General features: G+C 35.4%; 1 protein-coding gene across 1 annotated transcript in view; it reads left to right on the plus strand.

Annotated features, from left to right (window-relative positions):
- The window catches only part of ORC5 (origin recognition complex subunit 5), a 102,377-nt gene extending 80,237 nt beyond the window's left edge, over positions 1–22,140 (plus strand). Inside the window, 2 exon segments of the mRNA XM_078154504.1 lie at positions 16,413–16,525; positions 21,328–22,140. Of these exon segments, the coding sequence (XP_078010630.1) occupies positions 16,413–16,525; positions 21,328–21,373 (159 nt within the window). The 3' untranslated portion in view covers positions 21,374–22,140.
- Positions 22,141–22,351: the final 211 nt, after the last annotated feature.

Genomic DNA, 22,351 nt, shown 5'->3' on the forward strand with positions numbered 1-22,351 from the left:
CCAGGGAACTCCTGGATGAGGAAATGCTCTACCAGAGGAGATTGGTACCTGCTCAGCAACTTGCATTCTTAGTTGCCTAGAACATTGAAAGGTTAAGTGACTTGCCCAGGGACTCATACTTAACTTAGGACAAAAAGCTTTCCTAATTCTCTCAATGCCCCTTTCCTTTGTGAATAAGCCATTTTCCTGGCTTGCCCTAGACAGGAAGTAAATTCCACAAAGGAAAAGTCCAGTGAAAAGAATGCATCTGTAAAGTAAAAATGCAATTTTCACTACAGAAAAATTGCCAGGGAAGATATTGGAGGGAAGATAGCAATAAATTGACCGTGTTTTAGCTGTTACATGTTGGTTTTATGAAATTATTTGTAGTTTGATTAATAAGGCATTATGTCAACTTCAATAGTTAATATCTTAGTTATAAAATTGATTTATAAAACTCTTTGAGGTAGATGCTAAAGTTAGCTATGTTAAACTGGCATTTTAATTGAATTTTAATTTCTAAGCTATAGTCCTCGTGAGGAAGCTCATCAGACTTTTCTATAATAATAATGAACATTTGATCCTATAATAAACATTTTTGGCCTCAACTTTATGGAGTTCAGATGCTACATAAGCCAAAAATGGCTTTTTAAAAAATCATTTTTACACCTGAAATGGAATAAAAATTTATGTTTAAGGAACAGAATCAAAATAGAGTACAAAAGGCATCAGTGAAATTTTAAAAAAATCAAGTGATCTTCTTCATGTTTAGTTTATTCCACTGTTTAAGTGCAAAAGGTAACTTTGGACTAGTGCTCAAAATTATCTTAGAAATAAAAATGATGCTCATATTTCATTATTTTAGTTTACCTATTGATTTCTAACATCATCATTCAGTGGAGTCAACAGTGTGTCAGGTATTTTAAACATGCTTTAATGTTTGCTATCATATGTGCAATAGGCAGTGCTTATTTAGGAAATATTATTCAGCAACACAACTGTGAAGCAGTCATCATATTCATTTTCCAAATCCCTGGTAATACTGGAATTTGTGAACCAGATTCTTATTAAAATGAAATTTTACCCTCAGATTGAAAAAAGGTAACTAAGTAATCTAAATTTTCTGTAGTCCCTGATTAGGTGAATTTTACCTTTTCATTTAAAGCACGATCGTAGAAACCAAATTAAAATGCCTGTTGTTTGAAGAATAACAGTTTTTTCTAAAATACTGAGTGTTTTTATGATTATTCATCTAACAGTAGACTCATTTTAAAATAATTACATGATGAAATGATTATAAGTTCTTATTATGTTCTGGCATAATTTAAAGTCATATGGCATTAAATGAAGGCCAAATTTAAAGGAGGAAAGGTCAAAAAAATTCAGAATACATATTTATGTATGATATGTATTAATATTTTATCACTATTATAACATTAGTACCTTTTTTCCCCAAATAAACAAAACATTCAAAAATACAGATCTGGGGCAGCTAGGTGGTGCAGTGGATAAAGCACGGGCCCTGGAGTCAAGAGGACCTGAGTTCAAATTCAGCCTCAGAACAACACTTGACACTTACTAGCTGTGTGACCCTGGGCAAGTCACTTAACCCCAATTGCTTAAAAATAAAAAATAAAAAATTTTAAATTTAAAAATCAAAAATGCAGCTATTCAAAATATCACTGTGAAGTAGGTAAGAAGCAAATTTTATTCCTGCATTGTTGACTTTAAAGGATTTAGTTTGAAAGGCGTAGAGAAAAACTAATAAAGATGGGAGAAAATTTTCATAGCAAAGAAGCAATAGGGAAAAGAATGAAACAAGACACAGCTATCTTAAGCTGTGATTTTAGATAAAAATGAACATGTTCACCTGATTTTTTTTTGTTTCATTGATGCTTTTTGATTTTACATCATATTCATTTCTGAATATATCATTTTTCCACTACCCAATGAAAAAGGGGGGAAAAAAATCAGTTCTGCAAAACCAACCAACATAACAAATGAATCTGGCAGCAGATACAATTCCATACCCGTAGCTGTTCACTTTTGCAGTGACTACAAGGAATGGTGCGTTTTTGCATATCTCCTCCAGAGCCAAGCCATTTACATTGTTGTTGTTCTTGAATATATTGTTTTCCTTCTTCTTACTTCGGACTGTATCCATTCATATAAGTTTTCCCAGGCTTCTCATAAGTCTTCTTGTTTAACATTTCTTATTACATAGTAATATGTCTTTACATGACATGCAGTTTGGTCGTTCCCCCATTGATGAACTCCTACATGACTTCCAGTTCTTTGGTACTTCAAAAAGTGCTCCTATTCATATTCATTCATAAAGGTTTCCATGGGCCCTTCCTATTTTTGACCTCCTTGAAATATAGCTGGGATCTTTGGTTACTTTGGACAAAGGTCATTTTAGTTACTTTCTAAGCACAGTTCTAGAATAGATCAATTCATAGCACCACCAACTGTTGATTAATACCATCTTTTGATATCTTTGCCAGTTTTTTTGGCTCTGTGGTAAAACTTCAGAGGCTTCTTAGTTGTTTGGAACAGTCTTTCCTAAGGCTACTAACATTTTCCATTTCTTTCAAGAATTGTTTGTTCATATCCTTTGACCACTTAATGTATTGAGGAATGGCTCTTGGTTTCAAATATTTGTACTTGTTTCCTATATGCCTTGGATAGTTTACCCTTTTCGAAGACTTGATACAAAGATTTTTTTTTCCCCAATCAATAATTTTCCTTCTTATGTAGCTGCATTGATTTTGTTCAGGAAGGCCACTTGTCTTGGAAGAAAACCAAGTTTAGGTTCAGTCATACACTAAAATAGTTAACATTCATATGCTAAAATATTTTAAGTCAAGAATAATTACACAGTAGTATCCCTTTCATTTAATTTGCACTATAATTACAGAAATTCTTCAAGGTTCCTGGTAGGCATTGAGTACATAAGTTAAATTTTAGTTACTTAGAATTTTTTTCTGTGAACTTTGAATTTTTGTGTTTAGTGAGGAGGTGCAAAAAAAAATTTGTGTGTGTGTGTGTGATATATAATAGATATATACACTCACATATATTCATATATAAGAAAAAACAAAGCTATAGACTGTAGTATAGGTTGAATTAGATAATTACTGAGGTTCTATTCTAATGCTAAAAAAAGTTTTCAAAATGCCACATAAATACATTGTCTTAGTGACAAATTCTGTAATTGCAACATGTTACAACATTCTTCTCTTAAAGTTAAAATTGTAGTGTGAATGCAAAGAAAATTGTGACAATAGTATAGAAATTCAACTTTGAGTAGAGTTCTAATTCACTGTTGAGTTGAGAGGATTGAGATGGAGTAAGTGAATGGCAGAAGGTACCTTGAATGTAGAATTGGAAATGTTATGAATGGGAGGGTTAGAGATTAGGTAGTTAGGAAGAATGATTGATCTTTTAAGCTTGTGTCATTTGTTGGATTTTTTTTTCCATTATAGATGGAATAATTTTGTTTGAGGTTTAATGTTAACAGATCTATAAAGCAATCTTTTTTTTGGGTGGGGGACGTAATTCTTTGGCAATGCAAGTTTTTTTTTCCCCCCTACATGTCTACTAACAGTATTATAATAAACTTTGTGAAACAGCTTTTCTTCAAGGCCAGTATAAGTGTACATTGATTAATGTAATAAATGTTATACTAAAATTATGTTTGTTTTATTTTTGTTCTATTATCAATATACCTTTTGGTATAAGTATGTTGCTTTGCTGTATATTGATAATGGAGAACCACTGACCAAAGTTAAACCTGGTCACATGTAAGTAGACCTTTTGTACAAACTTAATATATGCATGATAAACACCTTGTTGGAGAGTCAACTTACAGGTTGCATTTTGCAACACCAAGTTAATTTTTTTTAACATACAACAGAATCTTTTATTCTCTTCATATTTATTCACTGTGACTGTAAAGTTGTCTGCAAAAGCCTATCAATTAGCTTATGCGTTCCTCAAGGAACCCCTAAATATGTACACAAAACATTCTTACAAAGAAATTATAGGAATAAGAAAGCAGGCACATGAGTCAGTATTTGCTAGGTTTTTTTCTCAATTACATATTTTTGGTAATACATCATCTGTGATTTTTTTCCACAGTTCTTTTAGTATCTTCTCTTTAACATTAAAAACTGAGCACTGAGTTCTTTCAAAATTGTATCATGAAATACATAAAGTGCAGGTTTCTTTTGTATGCATTTAGTGTAATCCAGCCTCTCTTTACAATTTTATGTTCTTAAGTGCCATTTCCATTTCCTCATGTTTGTTTCCAAGTGTGGTGACTCCATTCTCTTCAAAGATGGGAATAGATCACTATAGAAACTCTGACAAAGCTATTTCCATTTTGTGGCACTTTCTGTTTCCCTTCCAGTTTTCATCTATAAATACCCTTGGATAATATGATTTAATTGGGTCTCGTATCAAACTTTCTGTAGCATTGCTCTCCTAGCCTTTTCCCCACTCCAGTCCAGAGCCAGAAACTAAGATAGGGGTATAGGACTTTGTTCTAGGGCTGAAATTTGCACCAGGGCTGAAAAAAGGATTGGTGACAGCATTTGAATTCATGTAAAGAAGAAGGAACTGGTAGAATCTGAGTGAAGAGCAGAACTAATGAAAAGATGGCAGGAGTCGGGGCAGTCTTTCATTGGGGTTCTGGTTGCTGTACCTCTTTGTCTTCGGCTTGCAAGGTTCTTCTAGGCAAAATGGGAGAAGAGGGTAAGCCTTGGCCCTGGCTTTGGCTCCAGAACCAGTTGCATTATCAGTGGTGACCTACCTTCCAGCTGGGGAGAGAGGGCAGCAGCATAGCTGCTGAACCTCTCAATAACCAGTGCCTAGAAATGGCTCTGCCTTAAGGAAAGAGACCATTCAGCTGCTTAGCTCCTGCTTGTGGAGGGTCATCTCTTTCTGGGAGGTCTCTATTACCCCCTCCATCCCGGGAACCCTTTTTTCCCAAATCTTTTTTTTTTGTTCTAATCTTAACAGACACCACAAAAAGCACTTCTGCATAAACTAGAACCCCCAAAAGAGGATTGTACATTAAAAACCATGTTTTTTTTCTCCATGTCACATGATTATATGCATAATATTTCAGTGGTTCTCTTAATTTCTTTTTTTCTTCTTCTGGAAGGTGTTTTCTTCCCTTCAAAAGGCTCCTTACTGCTTCTAAAACTTTCTTACAGCTAAGTGCCCTGGTTACAGCTAAGAACAGCTGAGGTAGAGACAAAGGTGAACCTGAAAGCACCATTGCAGTGAAAGATTGGGGCAGCTGGGTAGCACAGTGGATAGAACACTGGGCTTGGAACCAGGAAGACTCATCTCCCCGACTTCAAATCTGACCTCATACCTCAGAAACTTATTAGCTGTGTGACCCTGGGCAAGTCACTTAACCCTGTTTGCCTCAGTTTCTTTATTTGTAAAATGAGCTGAAGAAGGAAATGGCAAACCACTCCTGTATCTTTGCCAAGAAAACCTCAAAATGGGGTCACAAAGAGTCAGACATGGCTGAAACCACTCAGTAACAACATAAATGGAAGATTTGGTAATTAAGGTATCACTGGTGACTTTGGAGAAGACAGTTTCCCTTGAATCATGAGGTCATAAGTCAGGTTGCAAAGAGTTTAAAAGAGTGAGATGAGAGGAATTGGAGAGGTGCTAAGTATAGATGCCTTTGTTTTCAATAGTTTAGCTAAGAAGAGGAGAAAAGGCACAGGACATTACCCTGCAGGGCAAATCCATTCACTACTTTGAGCTTCTTAGAGCATTTTCCTCAACCATGAAACATTAATTAGTTGCCAAATCTTGTCATTTCTGCCTCTATAAGACTTCTCATCTCTCTCCCTTATCTCTATTCATGTGACTAGCATGTTTGTTCAAGTCTTCCATCTCTTATTGCCTAGACTATTGCAGTAGCCTACATATTGGTCTCCCTGCCTTCAGATTTTCCCCTTTCCAACTGATCTTCCAAACAATTGAAAAAGCAGTTTTCCTAAAGCACAGGTCTACATCAGTGCTCTAGTCATTTACAAATCGTACCAGCTTCTCTGAGACCATCTTCCTAAAACCCCATTCCATTGCATCCTAGATTCTTCCTGGGGTCACGAACTCTGAAACACAAGATTTTTATTTCTCTTGCCTGGATGCATTCCTCTACACCAGTTTCTGACAATTTCCAAACCATGCATCCCTCCCTCCCACACACCCTTTTTAGCATCCCTTTATGTATTGTCTTTTCCCCACTATGTTAAGGAAAATGTAAATTCGTAAAATAGTCGAAGATTATAAACACAATTGACATCATGTGAAAAAATGCTCCAGATGATTAGTAATTAAAGAAATGCACAGTAAGTTAACTCAGGTTTCATCTCACAGTTGTTAGATAGGCAAAGATGGCAAAAAAGGAAAATGACAATTGTTGAAAGGGCTGTGAAAAGTCAGGCAAATTAATGTATTGTTGGTTTAACAACAAATTGGCTCTGGTAGGCAGTTTGGAACTATGCCCCCAGTCATTAAATTGTGTACCCTTTGACCCAGAGAAATTCCAAAGACATTTAAAAAAAAAGACCATTATACACAAAAAAATTTATAGCAGCACTTTTTGTTGTAACAAAGGATTGGAAATAAAGAGAATGACCATCAATTAAGAATGGTTGGACAAATTGGGGTATATGAATAATTGAATATTATTGCATGGCAAAAAAGACGATTTCAGAGAAACCTGGCAAGTCTTGAATGAACTGGTTGGTGGGTTGGTTGGGTTCATTGGTTGTCATCCTTCCTTCCTGAAGAAGACCAAAACGACATCACTATGTTGGAGTCAAGGTACAGTGTGGCCTGCTATGGCTGATTAGACCAACACAGGCTCAGAACTGTCTACCACAGGTTGGGCACAAATGGTCCATGTGAACATTTGGAGTGGAAATGTCTAATTTGTGCATCTCGCCTTTCTTTTGAGCTACTGCAGTTCTGCTTTGCATGTACAGCACAGCACCTTCTTTGATGTGTGCATGCCATGTTGTATGGTCCTTTGCCAGCATCTACCATGTCATGCAGTCAGTTCCAGAATTCTTCAGAGAGATCTTGAGAGTGTCCTTGTATCACTTCTTCTGACCACCATGTGAGCACTTTCCTTGTATGGGTTCTCCATAAAACAGTCTTTTAGGCAAACGTTTGTTTGACATTCGAACAACACAACCAGACCATCAGAGCTGCAGTCTCTGTAGTAGAGGTTGAATGCTTGGCAGTTTAACAAGAAAGGACCTCAGTGTCTGGTACCTTATCATGCCAGGTGATCTTCAGCATCTTCCTAAGACAATTCAAATGGAAGCAATTCAGTTTCTTGGCATGGCCCTGGTATACTGTCCAGCTTTCACAGGCATACAACAATGTCAGTACAGTGGCTTTGTAGATCTTCAGTTTGGTAGGCAGTACCTCTGGGGTGAGGGCTGCTTTCCACTTTGGCATCCACCTGATCCAGCCAACTCTCACCTGCACCTCCAAGCACCAGCCACACCCTAATAAACCATTTCAGCAGAAGGACTAAACCAGGATGAGGGTAACCCGAGGGTCTCGAATCCTTTGTTAGGTAGTAGGTGTCTACCCCAAGCATGTGAAGACTTTCCACAGTGGAATGGGCTGATGAGAGCAGTTTGTTTCGATGGCCATGCAGGCACTGTGGAGAACTGAGAGCTTGATTAGACAGCGAAGATGCCAAGGTCGTCTACAGCATCCTGAGCCATTACCAGTTGTCTTGACTTTGTCTTGACACTGGACTTTGATGCATGAACTAATGCAGACTGAAAAATCAGGAGAACAATTCATACAGTAACAACATTGTAAAGGACAACAATGTAAAGGACTTAAGAACGCTGATCAGTATAGTGACTAAGACCAGAGAACTGATAGGAAAACATGCTTGCCTTCCTCCTGACAGAGATTAAGACATTTTTGGACATGATAAATGTGTAGATTTGTTTTCCTTGACTGTGCTTATTTGCTATAGGAATTGAATTTTTCTTTTTTATACATGAAGGAAAAGATTTGGGAGAAGGTAAATAGAGAAGCTAGGGATAAAATTGGCAACGAAGAAAAGAGGGACCTTAAAGCATTTTTAAAATGGACTGAAGGAAGTTCAAAAGGAAACAGATAAGCCACAAAGCTTTGAATGTAACATGTTTGTTTCATATTTTTAAAAAGGGAGCTCTATGCAATAAATATCTGTGTTTTTATATATAATCTTTTTCTATTCTGCTTTCTATGGAAATGCTCCCTTTTTTTCATTAAATTTAGAATAATTTTTTTTTACAAGAAAGGAAGCCCTTTGAGGGCATAAACTATCTTACTTGCTTGTCTTTTTATCCCTAGCACTTAGCACAGGGCTTAGTACATAGTAAGTATTTAGTAAATGTTTTTATTTAATCCCCTATTCTAACCAGTCTTTCAGGCTCATTATACATGATTGTTCTCCTGCACAGTATATTCCATATCCCATTTCCATGCCTTTGAACTGGCTACCCTCTATATCTGGACTGTACTTCTTCCTCACCCGTGTCTCTTAGAATACTATTTCTTTCAAAACTCAGGTCAGGGGACACACACACACACACACACACACACACACACACTGTCTCTGTCTCTCTCTCTCTCTCTCTCTCTCTCTCTCTCTCTCTCTCTTTCTCTCTCACACTCTCCCCCCCCCCAGTGGAATATAACCTCTTTTGACGGGCAGGATTATTTGTTTTTCATCTTGTTATGCTCAGAAGCTAAGATGTTTCACACATAGATACCAATTCATACATTCTTGTCTATTAATTGATAGATGTTCTCTATGGTTTCTGTTCTAACATTTTGCACATTTTCCCTAAAAACCATCTATCAAAGCCGGTCTGTGACATGATATAGAATAGTTAGGATTAGATTCTTTCTCTACATAAACACCAGAGAATGCTTTATTTCTGTGCCATCTCAATGGATTAATTGATTGTTCATTTCTCAAAGAGCATTTTTTCTTAACACTTTTAAAGTAAAAACTCCCAGAAGAAAATCCCATTAGTGTCCCTCCACCATATTAAGAATTCCCTTGGCTGAAACTTTAATTAAAATATTTGTCTGACAAGCTGGCTAGATAGACTAGTTTTTTTCCAGGTGGCATAAGATAATTAAAATAATGAAAGTACCTGTGGACCCATCTGGTCAATCTCACCTTTCTTAAACTCAGAGCTTTATAGCAACTTATATATGCTGTTTCCACTGTCATAATCCAAGGCAGATACAAATTTACCAAGCGGGGGAATCTAGAAGCATTGAGCTAAAGGTTCTTACACACACTTTCATTTTGTGCCACAAATGGCAACCATAGTAGACATTTTTAAGGTCAATTTTAATTAATGTTTACTCTAGAACAATTCCAGAAAAAGTCTAAAGATCAGACACCTCAGTTAAAAATGATATAATTGTGATGGGTAGATTCTGATTATTCTTTTCGGTTTTCACTTTCACAAATTCTTGTTTTGATCTGTTTTGCCATTTGAACTAATTTTAAAGCTCACATATACCTAGTCTTTGCCATGCCATATCTCTATGCCTTTGGCCTAATGCTAAAAAAGTGTGAGCCCAGAGTTTCAGCTAAATTCCCTTTTATTCATTAGTTACTACTACTTCTCACAAGAAACAATGTTTGTATTTTACAGGTATCTATCCTCCTAAATTCCCTAACAGGAGTCCAGCCTCACACGGTACTTTCAAGACAATGATAGTTATCCAAAATGTATGAGGTGCTTATTTTGAATGTAAGCTCCTGGACAATAGGGAGTGTGTTGTTTTTGTTTCTGTATCCAGCTCCTAGCATGGTGCCTAGCACATAATAGTTGCTTAATAAATATTGATTGATTAAGCAAACAAAGAATTAGCTTCTAGTAGTCATTCTGAAGGAAAATAATTCATCAACTTATGAATAAATGTTCCTTGCTTTGAGTAACTGAGTAGCCTCAATTCAGTTGCTGGTTATACCGTGCTTGTGTTATAAATCTGGGAACCGAGGGAAGGAGATCACATTAGTACAAAGATTTTAAAACTATTTAAGTTTTTTAAAGAGATGGGGATGTGTTAAATTTGTCACCAAGAGTCAGAAGTTACAATAACAATTAGATTCGAAAGGGAAAGTAGTCTCAAAAGACATGTTAGTATACTGTTCTTGTTCAGTCATTTCAGTCAGGTCCCACTGTTTTGACGCCATTTGGGGTTTTCTTGGCAAGGGTATTGGAGTAGTTTGCCTCTTCCTTCTCCAGCTCATTTTACAGATGAGGAAACTGAGGCAAACAGGGTTAAGTGACTTGCCCAGGGTCACACAGCTAATAAGTTATCTGAGGCCAGATTTGAACTCAAGTCTTCCTGACTCCAGGCTGGATGTTGTATCTCCTGAGCCGCCTCGCTGCCCCAAATTTATTACAACTCATTGTACGTATGTTGTTTTTGTTGTTCGTTTGTTCAGTTGAGCCCAACTCTTTGTGACTCCATGGATCATATCATCCATGAGGTTTTCTTGACAAAGATACTGGAATGGTTTGTCCTTTCCTTCTCCAGTGCATTAAGGCAAACAGAGGTTAAGTTAACTTGCTTAGGGCCACACAGCTAGTAAGCATCTGAAGGTGGACTTGAACTCAGGTCTTCCTGACCCTAGGGCTAGCACTTTATCCATTGTACCACCTAATTCCCCTATGATGTTGTTATTATTCTGTCATCTCAGTCATGTCTGACTCTTTGTGACCCCATGTAGAGTTTTCTTGACAGAGATGCTGGAGTAGTTTACCATTTCCTTCTCTAGCCTGTTTTATAGATGAGGAAACTGAGGCAAACAGGGTTAAATGACTTGCCAAGAATCACATAACTAATAATTGTCTGAGGCTAGATTTGAACTCACTCAGATCTTCGTGACTCCAGGCCCAACACTCTGTCCACTATGCCGCCTAACTGCCCCAGTAGAATATTAGACTGTACAAAATCATATATTACCTTTTTCTTTTTCATTTATCTGTCATCAGCAAACATGAACATTTCAATATACAAAGAACAAGGTCAAATTGTGCGTGTTAAGTTTAGCACTATAATAACAAAATCAGCTTGCTTGTGTCTCCTTTGGAACTTTATCTATTCTGTATATTTTTAATATTTTAATAATTCTCTTTTCTTTCTTTTGCACGTCTGCCAATACCCCCTAAGTCCCACCTTTTCCTTCAGTAGTCTTCCCTTTGAACAAATAAGTAAAGTTAAAAGCAAAACAAATGATCATGTTGACAATGTATGAAAATATGTGTCTCATTTGCAGCTCTAGTCCATTGCTTCTCTGCCTAGACATGCATGGATGGCATGCTTCATCATCTGTCTTCTGAAATCACAACTGGTTACTTCATTGATTATAATTCTGTATTCTTCCAGAGTTGTTCTCTTTACATTACGGTTTTTGTGTAAATTGCTATCCTGCCTATGCCCCTTTTTATTCTTCATCAGTTCATACAAGTCTTTTCAGGTTTCTCTGAAGCCATCACAGTCATCATTTCATAGAGGGAATGATATTCCATTATGTTTGTACACTCCAGTTTGTTCCACCATTCCCCAGTTGCTAGATACCTGCTTTGTTTCTGGTCCTTTGCTACAACAAAAAAAGCTACTGTAAACATTTTTGTGCACATGAGTTATTTGATCCCTTTGGAGAGCATACCTTGTAGTAGTATCGCTGAATTGAAAGAAATGCACTGTTTAGTGATTACTGAGATATTATTCCAAGTTTCTTTCCAGATCGGTTGGACCAGTTTGCAGCCCTACCAATAGTACATCTTGCCTGACCTTCCATAGCATCTCTAATAGTTGCTATTTTCATATTTGTCATCTTTGTATATATGGCTATTGCATTGCACCTTACCATGCCAAGGAAGTGCAATAAATTCACTTCCATACTAAAGTTTGAGCAGCTTACCCTTTCCTCATCAGGAAGATTGGTCCTACCATCATGCTGATTTTGAGCAAGTCTCTGTGAGATAGAGTATACCTGACCTAATTTTGCAATTAGCGTAAAGCCAAAAATTAGAACCTAGGTTTTTTGTTACAATTCTGTGAACTTTGTAGGCAATTAGTAAATACATGTAGAATGACAAATTTTGGTCCATTCTCCCTCAACTGCTAATTTACTAATAAAAGATGGAAGTCTGAGTTGTAGTCTGGGCTCTGCCTTTAATTAACTGTGTAGTTGTTGAATGCTAATCAAGTCGTTTTACCTTAATGTAAAATTTTCTCAACTGTAATGTCAGGAACCATGGGCTAGATGATTTCTAAGCTCCCTTCCATTCACTGTAATGACATCCTGGATCCTTGAAATTTTTCCTCATGAATGACAAGAGATAAAGGTACATGTACGTTAAACACTGTTTTCCAAATGAGAAATTCCATGGTGTGACAGTAGCCAACCAAAGGATAGTACATGTGAAGATTTCTGCTTATCTTCCATTTTCTCTCTAAGCTAGAGATGACCCACTAAACTCAGGGATATTCAAGGTAGCTTAGTAATTTGTATTCAAAATTTCCATAATTGTTATGGCAAAGTAATTATGGAAACAAGAATAGGTTGATAAGAAATGGAAACAAACTCTTACTATCAAATTGCTAGATAAGAATGAATCAATTTCAACCAGTCACCCCATTGATAAGTAGTCAGTTGTAAACTTTTTCACAGGTTTGTTTCCCTCTTTCCTTTTTTAAAGCCCTACAGGCATATGTTTCTATTTAGTCTCTTGGGATATTCAAGGTAGCTTAGTAATTTGTATTCAAAATTTCCATAATTGTTATGGCAAAGTAATTATGGAAACAAGAATAGGTTGATAAGAAATGGAAACAAACTCTTACTATCAAATTGCTAGATAAGAATGAATCAATTTCAACCAGTCACCCCATTGATAAGTAGTCAGTTGTAAACTTTTTCACAGGTTTGTTTCCCTCTTTCCTTTTTTAAAGCCCTACAGGCATATGTTTCTATTTAGTCTCTTTCATCTGTGGTTCATATGAATCATCATGGTCAGGTATTGGCTTCCTGGCACTGCTTTTTCTCTTTTGTCTTTACTGATTTCTGAAAGAGTAAAATATAAACAATTTAGCTCTCTCAGGATAATGTCTTTTTTTTTATGTTAACATAATTTGTGCTGGGGTCATTGAATTTAACTAGTCCTGGATGGTAATTTTGCATGAAATGTGTTTTTTAAATCACATCTGGTTTTCAGACTGCCCTTGGTTACATTGCTGTGTATGCATTTAACTACCACTAGCAGAGGGCTTTAGACAAGTGTAGGCAACTAAGTTAAATTCTTTGTTACAAATTAATAAAATGCCAAAAGAGGGCTTATCTAGTATGTGCTCTGTTAAAAGATGGAGAGTCACACTCAGCATTTAGTTTCAAGACTCATGTTGTGATATTAAAGCATCAAAATCAAAATCTTCTGTTTAATCTTCCATTGGAATTTTAATGTAAACATTCAGAATCAGAGTTATGACAATAGATTTCTAATATAAAACTGCTTCAGAATTTACTAAATATGATATGCTGTGGATGTGGAACAGTACCTTCTCTTCATCTGCGGATTTGTCAATAAAATTTTGAAAGTTGGCAAACCTCTATCACTTTTTTTTAAACAGTAAAATAATACTGAGAGTTGTGAGAGGTTAGAATCAGAAAATACTCCACAGATATAGATTACTGGAAATGTTAAACACTATGTTTTAGTATTTAATCAAGAGTAAGACAGATATCCTAGCAATCAGCCTGTCTATGCCAAGAGTATTTCAAAGAGTCTGAATATTTGTGTTCCTATTTTTAGATTTCTGCATTGATCCTTTATTGTGGCTTATGGAAGTTTAAACTCAGCTCAAAATTTGTCTTAAAATGATGACAGGGCACTTTAAAAAATATATTTTAATGTATTGTGGGGAACAAAGTATAATTAGCTATAATCCGACATATTATATATAATTAGGTGTTTATTCTGATGAAATTTACTTCTCATCAGTCACCTCCTGTTGCTGACTTAACAAAATACGAAGCGTGTACCCTACCATTCAAGTCCCTCCATAATCGTGTTCAGTCTACTTTTCTAGCATTATTTTTAGTGCTCTTCTTTGTGCACTCTTTGTTTTAGCCAATCTGTACTGTTGTAAAGCACTTAGCACAGTACTTGCATGCTTGTTCCCTTCCCTGCCCCCCACCATTTTTTATTTCTTGATCTTTCCTCTTACTACAGTGCCTCTGCTCACACTATTAATAGGTCTTAGATATCTTTTCCTCCCCCATTCCTCCTCACCCCACTCCTAGCTTTTGAAATCATCTTCCTTTATGGCACATCTCAGGTGCCTCCTCCATGTCAGGATTTATGATTCCCTTACTGGATATAATCCTTGGTTCTAGGAATCTTTTCATGTTTAGTAGAGCTTAGTTAGAAATGCTCTATTACGATAATGATTAGTTTTTGCATCCAAAGTTGCTGGTAGGTAAAAATGCCTGTTCTGAAAAAGAACATTTATAGTGAAATAATCACTGGGTTAAGAATCAGAAGACCTAGATTGTAGAAAATCTTGGCTGTGTCACTATTCCATTGCATCACCTTGGAAAGTCATTTAATTCCTAGGCTTTAATTTCCTTGACTTTAAAATGAAGATGTACTAGATAATCCAAAGCCCCTTCCAAATTTGGTGCAGAAAGTTGTGATTTCTTTGTCTCATCCATATAGAACTAATTTTGAAGGAGTACTGTATTGAATATTAAATTAAAACTACTTTATGCCTCTCTTTAAAATAAAAGTTTCATAGCTCCTACATGCTGAATATTCTTTGTTTTTCCCTTTTGTTTGATATATATATATATATATATACATATATATATACATATATATGTATATATATATGTATATATATATAATTATACAATACCAAAACATTTATAATGAAACAAGGCATTTTTAAAAATTATGTGTTATATTTAGATGAGGTCTCACTCTAAGAGCTATCTAAACTTATGGTGTTTTTATTGGAAGCTTTTATGAGCCTCATGCCCATTCTTTCTAGGAGATATAACTTTGTTTCTTTGGTAATCTCTGAATATAAGGAGCCAGCCCAGTAGCAGTCACATCCGGCAGAATGATTAGCCAATAATGGTGCACTAAGGTGTAAAAGAGTGACTGTAATAACAGATTATTATGCTTCTTCATTGGCTGAGTAGAGATTTGATTTACTAGATTATAGGTCATATTTGCCTGTTTCAAAAATGAATTTAATAAAAAGATAAATAAATTGTTAGAAGTTAAAGAAAGTTCAGAGTAGAACTTAGTAGGGTTGGTAAGTTATTAAAAGTCCTAAATTCCTTTAACTAAAACAAGTTGTTCTGTTCATTGTCCTTGGACATCTATAAAATGTTAGTGCTAGGCCACTAAGTGAGCCATATTAGTTCCTGATTTAGATGAATAGGCTATTGTAATTTTTACCAGTTATTTCTTATGCTGAATTGTTTGTTATTGGGCAATCCTGGATGAGATCATGCAGCAGATCATCAAAGTTATGCATTCCCACTTCTTTCCACTGCGTTTTTCTGTCTCCTGCTGGTCCACAGCATGGTAACATTGGGTGTGAGTATAGAATGAGCCTAAGTTAAGCCTTTTAGTGCTTGGAGCACCTATCATTCCTGGATTTTGAGCCTTAATCCTTTAGATGATGGTCCTGTGAGAGGTATGCTGTTTTGTTATACTACTCGGTTTTGACTTCACAAACCTTAATCTGCCTTTGGTAAATCCAAGCCTTGGGTTATTTTCCTGACTCATTGGTCAGCATTCAGTTTTCAAGCCACACCAACCCAGGGAAAAGGGCCAGTTCAGACTGGTTAGCTATTGGTGCTTTTTTCACCCTCCTGCCTGTTTCTAGCCCTGAAATCTGAGAGAGAAGACAAATTCAAATACCACACATTGCTTGATTCCCAAGGAGTGTAGATTTTTGATCTTTTGCTGTATTTGGATAGGAATTTCAAAAAAAACATTTATGTGTTTTGGAAAAGTGTTTTGATTCCTCTTATTTTAAAAGGGCAGTGCTGGTACTTCTGAGTCATTAGTGAAACACAGTATTTCATTCAGTGGAAAAGAAAAGGAGTGTTCCCCAAAGATGAAACCCTTAAAGATGCTTGTTGTTATGTTAGTTAAGTAAGTGTCTGGATGTATGTCTTACACAAATTTCAAAGCATTATATTATCTTTGTGATTCCCTTTGCAGTTGTAGATTCTTTATTAAAGGATCCTTAAAATTATCATATTGGATTGAGTGGAAATGATGATATATCTTTGCATAAGCAATTAAAATTTTATGCTTTCTCATTTCTAGATTACCTCTCTTGTGAAGCTTCAGCTGTTAACTTTGGTTGGCCATGATGACCAGCTTGATGGACCAAAGTACAAATGTACTGTGTCTTTAGACTTCGTCAGAGCTATTGCAAGGTCAGCCCAAAATAGACTTTAATGTAGTCGTCTATAAGTTATGTAAATGGTGTAATAAATTTAAAAGTAATAGTATTTGTTATTTAAAAGAGTTCATTTGACTCCCAGGAATGAAGAAGAACCACTCAAGTGGGAATCCTTGCCTCTTTTGGAAATGCCCTCAGAGCCCATGCGACATTCTTTTTTCTTTTCTCTCCTCAATGTGATGAATCTTTATCAATTATCCGTTGGAAGTTTAGGGAGTATATTTGATTTTTGAAAATAGCTAAAAGCTAAGCCATTCAGAGCCAAGTCTAATGAACAAGGTGGGCAATCAAGATGGTTTAATTGGAAATGAAATGTGACTCTAAAATAAGTGTGTGGGGGTATATGGGTATGTGGGTATGTGTGTCTGTGTGTGTGGCTTGGAAATTGGTGCTGAAAGAATTTCCAAAAGAGAAGTATAAGGATATTTTGGCTGATGCCAACATCACTGGAATATGTTATAGGTCACAGTTTTTAAAAAAAAGACTTCCCCCCTATCCTTAGGTTTTAAATGCTGGTACATTTCTTTTTATAAATTGTACTTCCTTTAAAATCACTCTGTCTTCTGATTTGTGATGCATCATATAAGAAAATGATTCTACCACTGACCGTAGTCGAGCATACATCTTTTGTCATTTGATAAATTCACTCACAGCAGTGTTGACTAGTCCATATCAGTATTTGATGCACTTTACATAGCCCATTTTTGGGGTTTTTTGGGGGGGTGGTAGCATCTTATTTAAAAAGTCATAAAAAAGTTCTTCTTGCCCAATTCCCTTTCCATTCTTTCAAAATTTTTACGTATCTTGCAACTTAATTTATTACTTAGTTTTCATAGTAGTTTCCATCTTCAAATTAAAATTCATGGTTTAGGAATAGGTTGGCTTAGATTCAAATAATTTTAAGCTTTATTAAGCAATATTTATCAGGTATATACCTGCTTATAACAATGAAATACACTTTACTCTTTATGAAAATGTAAAGGGATTTCTGGTTTAGGATCTTCTGACCAGAAGAGAGACATACCTCAAAAAATGAACAACTAAATAATGATAAAAATATTTAACACTTTTATATAGCACTGCAGGGTTTGCAAACATCATCTTATTTGATCCTCACAAATTCCCTATGATAGATGTTACTCCCATTTTACAGATGAGTAAACTAAGTAAAGGTTCTAATATGCCTAGGATCACATAGTTCATAAATGTAAGAGGTAGGATTTGAACCCTGGTCTTTCTGGCTCTAGGTTCAACACCATCCATTGTGCCACACTGCCTAAATTTAGATACTTGTCACTGGCAGAATCAGACCATTGTTTCTAAACCTTTATTGATTAGGCCATTCAATTGTTAAGGGATACTTTCTATATCACCTTCTGTAAACTTCATAAAAACAGAAATCTCACCATTAAATAAGTGAAGCGAAATGTCTTTCTTTAACTGTTTTCTCCAATAGAAGTAGTCTCTCACCTATTTGACCAGGTAAAGTAATAATCTTTGTGAAATAAGTCATTTTTCTTCGTGCTGTAAGCATTTTACATCAGTGGAAAGAGAGGGATGGAAAATACTCAGTAGGGTGCTACAGATAATTAAGCATTAGAGCTACGATGGATCTTAGAAATTATCCACTCCTTGTCGCTTCATTAGAGATAAGGAAATAGTCTCAGAGAGGCTAAGTGACTCGACCAAGATCACAGAGCTAGCCAGTGACTGATCTAGAACTAAAATCCTGGGTTCTTCATAATCTGGTGGTTTTTCCATTACACATATTGCCTATTTGAGCTGGAAGTCTTTTTGGACATCTGCTTAGTAAATGTTTTTTAAGGTCTTCAAAATTTTCAGTAGCATTTTTCCTAACTTTGGCAATGAAGGTGTGATTTTGTACAGTCATTAAAGTCCTATCTGTATTTGCATCCATGAATGGTTCTTTTATTTAAACGGTTTTCAGATTTTTCCCTAATTAATTAGTACTCTGGAAAGAGAATCTTTTTTTTAATTTAAAGGGAATGTTACATCACAGGAACACTTTAAAGTTTTTGCATATACTTACCTAGGAAAGCAATAGACTAGAGATTATTTAATAACGTTGGATTTCTTCTGCACATAATTGTGGTTATGAAAAAAAGAAAAACAAAATGTTAAAGTCTCATTTGAAAATTAACAGCATATAACCCATTATATGTACAACTCTAAATTAGCCACTAGAATGTTTACCTAGAGTTTACGACACGTGAATGAAGGAAATTAAGATACATTATCCTTAAAGCAGTCTTAAGACCTATAGTCCTTTCAGACAGGACTATAGGTTTCAAGACTGCTTTAAGGATAATGTATCTTAATTTCAGACACATGATATGTGGGAAAAACAATAGAATTTGATTCAATATTCTCTTCAGTTATAAAGTTTCAGGTTATCAGATGAACCATTTAAAAAAAAAACCCTCTACAATCTGCATATAGAAGGAGAAAGAAATAAAACAAGAGGTCCTAGGAAGAAAATAATACTTTTGAAAAGGAAAAAGACACAAAGAAGATAGGGGTATATAGAAAAAATACTAAATTAATATCCCAAAACTGTATACCCTGCTCATCTTAAAGTCATTTAAATTCTGGTTTTTAAAATGGCACTAGGCAAATTACCATTAAAACTGTTTGCCTTTTTTATCTATCATACCCATGTCCTTTTTCTTTTATGATGTTTGCTTTAAAAAATAAATCAGTCATTCTCCCTAAAAACATCAATATGCATTGCATTCTTCAGGGGAGAAACAGTTGTGCTTAGTGAGCTTGATAGATGTGAAAAGCCAAGAGGAGTTAGAAAAGTACTTACAAAGCACATTTTCTCCTTTACAAATCAAAACTTTCCCCAAGAATAAATTGATCTAAGCCTTGTTAATCCAGCATTCTTATAAGAGGAGAGTTATAGTCTGCTATGAATTTGACTGCCTTATATCATCCTTAATACTGCCAATGTGGCATGCTATTAAATTCTCATATAGTTGCCAATACCCTGGAAGATGATCTGCTGGGATCAGTTGGCAGATCGCCTGCAGTAGAGGAAATTAGGAATTTCAGTTACCTTGACAAATGTGTGTTTCTTAAGGGAATGGATTTAGCTATTCATTCTTTGTTAACATTCAACATTTCCTTAAGATTTAAATTGTTTTTACCAATTAATACATTAAAATTGGTTAGCTTTCTTACTTTTTTTATCTTCCGCAGCTCTAGTTTTGCCAAACGTGTATTTAAAAGCACACAGGCAATAAGCCCTAAAATTAAATCCACTTTATCTGTTGTTCCTCGAAACTGGAAATTAGTTTATAGTTTTGCCCATCAGCATGTGTTAACGTGAATTCCATTTCTGTTTATAATAGAAAAACACCTGCCATGCCCTGCATATCTCAGAAAACCATTCTTTCTTCCTCTACCAAAAGGAATAATGCGATTATTACCCGAATTTTCTGTCATCTGTACCTCTTTTCTCCAAATTTTCTGGACTCTAAAAGATGTAAAGAAGAAATATATTTTAAAAATTGGGGGGAGGGAGTGGGAGTTGTATAATCAAATTTTCATTTCTATACCATTAAAATATTTTATTTGTTAATTTTTTTTTTTAGCAACTCTGTTTTAGTGTCAGTTATATAAGAATTATTTTTGGTCATGATTCTTCTGTTTGGAAAGGTTAGCTTTCCTTACAGTGGAATAGTTAAGGTACTTGGTACAGTCAAATAGTTAAGGTACTTGGGCTCCTCTTTGTCCCCCATCAGATACCACTGTCACCCTGAAGCCTCACTTAAGCTGTTGCTAAATAGTTTTTCGAAAATAGTTTCCATTATCGGCTATTTTTAAAATTTCAGAATATCTTTTGTGTTAATAATGTGCTAGAAACTTTTTTTTAAAGTTACAAAATGATAGCCAAAAACATTCAGTGATGATGGTTTAATAACTAAGAGATGCAATTAACAAATCTTTAATATGCTGCTCTCATATGGATGATTATTTTTGCAGCATTCAATGTTAAGCCTTTCATTTTATACTTATTGCTAGATCATTATATCTAATTATTTTGATCATTTATTCAAATAATAAAACTCTCTCTAAGTCTGAATATTTGTAGTGAAGAATGAGTTTAGAGAAAAGAAAATAATTATATGTCTCTCTCCACTGCTATTTTATTCTGCCTGCCATCAGCGTACAAAAATACACATTCACATCATCTATCTGTTGAATCTCATTCTTGGATTTTACAGATTTAGCTACAATGCTTACACAGGTCAAGTAGTGTTAAAAGACTGAAAGAATGAATACCACAAATGAGGACAGATGAGCTATGCAGTATGTAATGCTTAAACAGGTGGTTTGGATGATAAACAATGTTCAGCAGCACAAAAGATTTAAATACTTTTGCATCACTAATTACTTTATCCTGTTTATTAGACAAAAAGCAAGTAGCTGGCAATCTAAATTTCAACTTTCTATGGCATAATTGAAATAGAGTCTTTACACGGTTAGAGCTAACTTTTTATTTCTTTGAAATACCCCCACCAAAAAAAAACAACAACTTAATGCCTGGCAAAAACTTTATTCAGATATTCTTTTGCTAATAGCATTTCAAAGAATTGGCATCAAGTTTGTCAGTGTTATGTGCAGTGTCATAACACCGGTGAATGGTAAAGTATTCATTCTGAATATTCCTATGTGCTCTTCCCAAAACACACATTGCTCTGGGCAATCCAGGAGTGGTGATACTAACAGGTTCTGTGTTTTTGTTTATAGGACGGTGAACTTCGACATAATAAAATACTTGTATGATTTCTTGTGAAAACAAGCTTCCCAGCTTCACATATGGACACTGTGACAGTGACTAAGCCAAGCTGTGTTCATCCATCACTTAGCTGGCCAGGGAGAGGAGTGTTTTGGCTCTATTGGATTTGTCCAAACAGGTGCTGGCCCAGCATGGCATCTGATGAAAATACTCTGATTGGTCTGGGTGGATCTGAGCAGAGGACTATTTACCAGAGACCCTGGAGTATTTGGAAGCAATGTGTTAATTATAAACAGCAGGGTTTGAGCACAATCTGTTCTATTCTTAATGATGTTATCTTAACACTGAAATTGCCTGAAACCCATTTACTTAGAACTGCATTTTGCCTTGTGAACTATCCCCTGCGCTTTGAACGTGCCAGCAGCCCTTGTTTATATGCCCAGTTTTTTCACTTCCTCTCTGCAGGAGTCTTTGCAATTGCCTGCCAAAGCAGCTTTTTCCTAAGGCCACCATTTTCAAAAATTGGAATTGTGAAATGTAATAAATGTAAGGTTATATCTAAATCCTAATGGGTATATATGTTTTTCTGTGTAGGTCATAATTTTCTCAGAACAGAAGGTAGTTTTCATAGGATGTAGATCAACTTTGCATCTCTGACAAATTGTCGTTACTGCCAACCTGGAAAGTGCTTGTGTGATACTTATCTGGACACCCACTTGCAATTAACTGTCCAAACTAGGGCTTTATTAATGTGATTAGCTTTTGTTTTTAACCACTGGCTATTAAAATTTTTACAATTAAAACTGTGCCTGTTGTCAACTGTAGATCTTGGTTCGGATTTTCTTGTCTAACTTGTTTTTTTTTTTTTAAGGCACTTCCAGGTTAACATTTGAATATTTGAAAATTGTTTTAAGCTCATTTAGAATGCTTGATAAAAAGGCCTAGCTTAAATTTCAATACAAATGGAATTTTCATACAATTCGTTTTTGAAGAAAAACTCACATTATGCACTCCCAGATAAGAAATCTTTGTGTA

This window comes from Phascolarctos cinereus, unplaced genomic scaffold, assembly GCF_003287225.1.
Source record: "Phascolarctos cinereus isolate Bilbo 61053 unplaced genomic scaffold, phaCin_HiC Scaffold_1;HRSCAF=81, whole genome shotgun sequence".
In the NCBI taxonomy this organism is placed as follows: Eukaryota; Metazoa; Chordata; class Mammalia; order Diprotodontia; family Phascolarctidae; genus Phascolarctos; species Phascolarctos cinereus.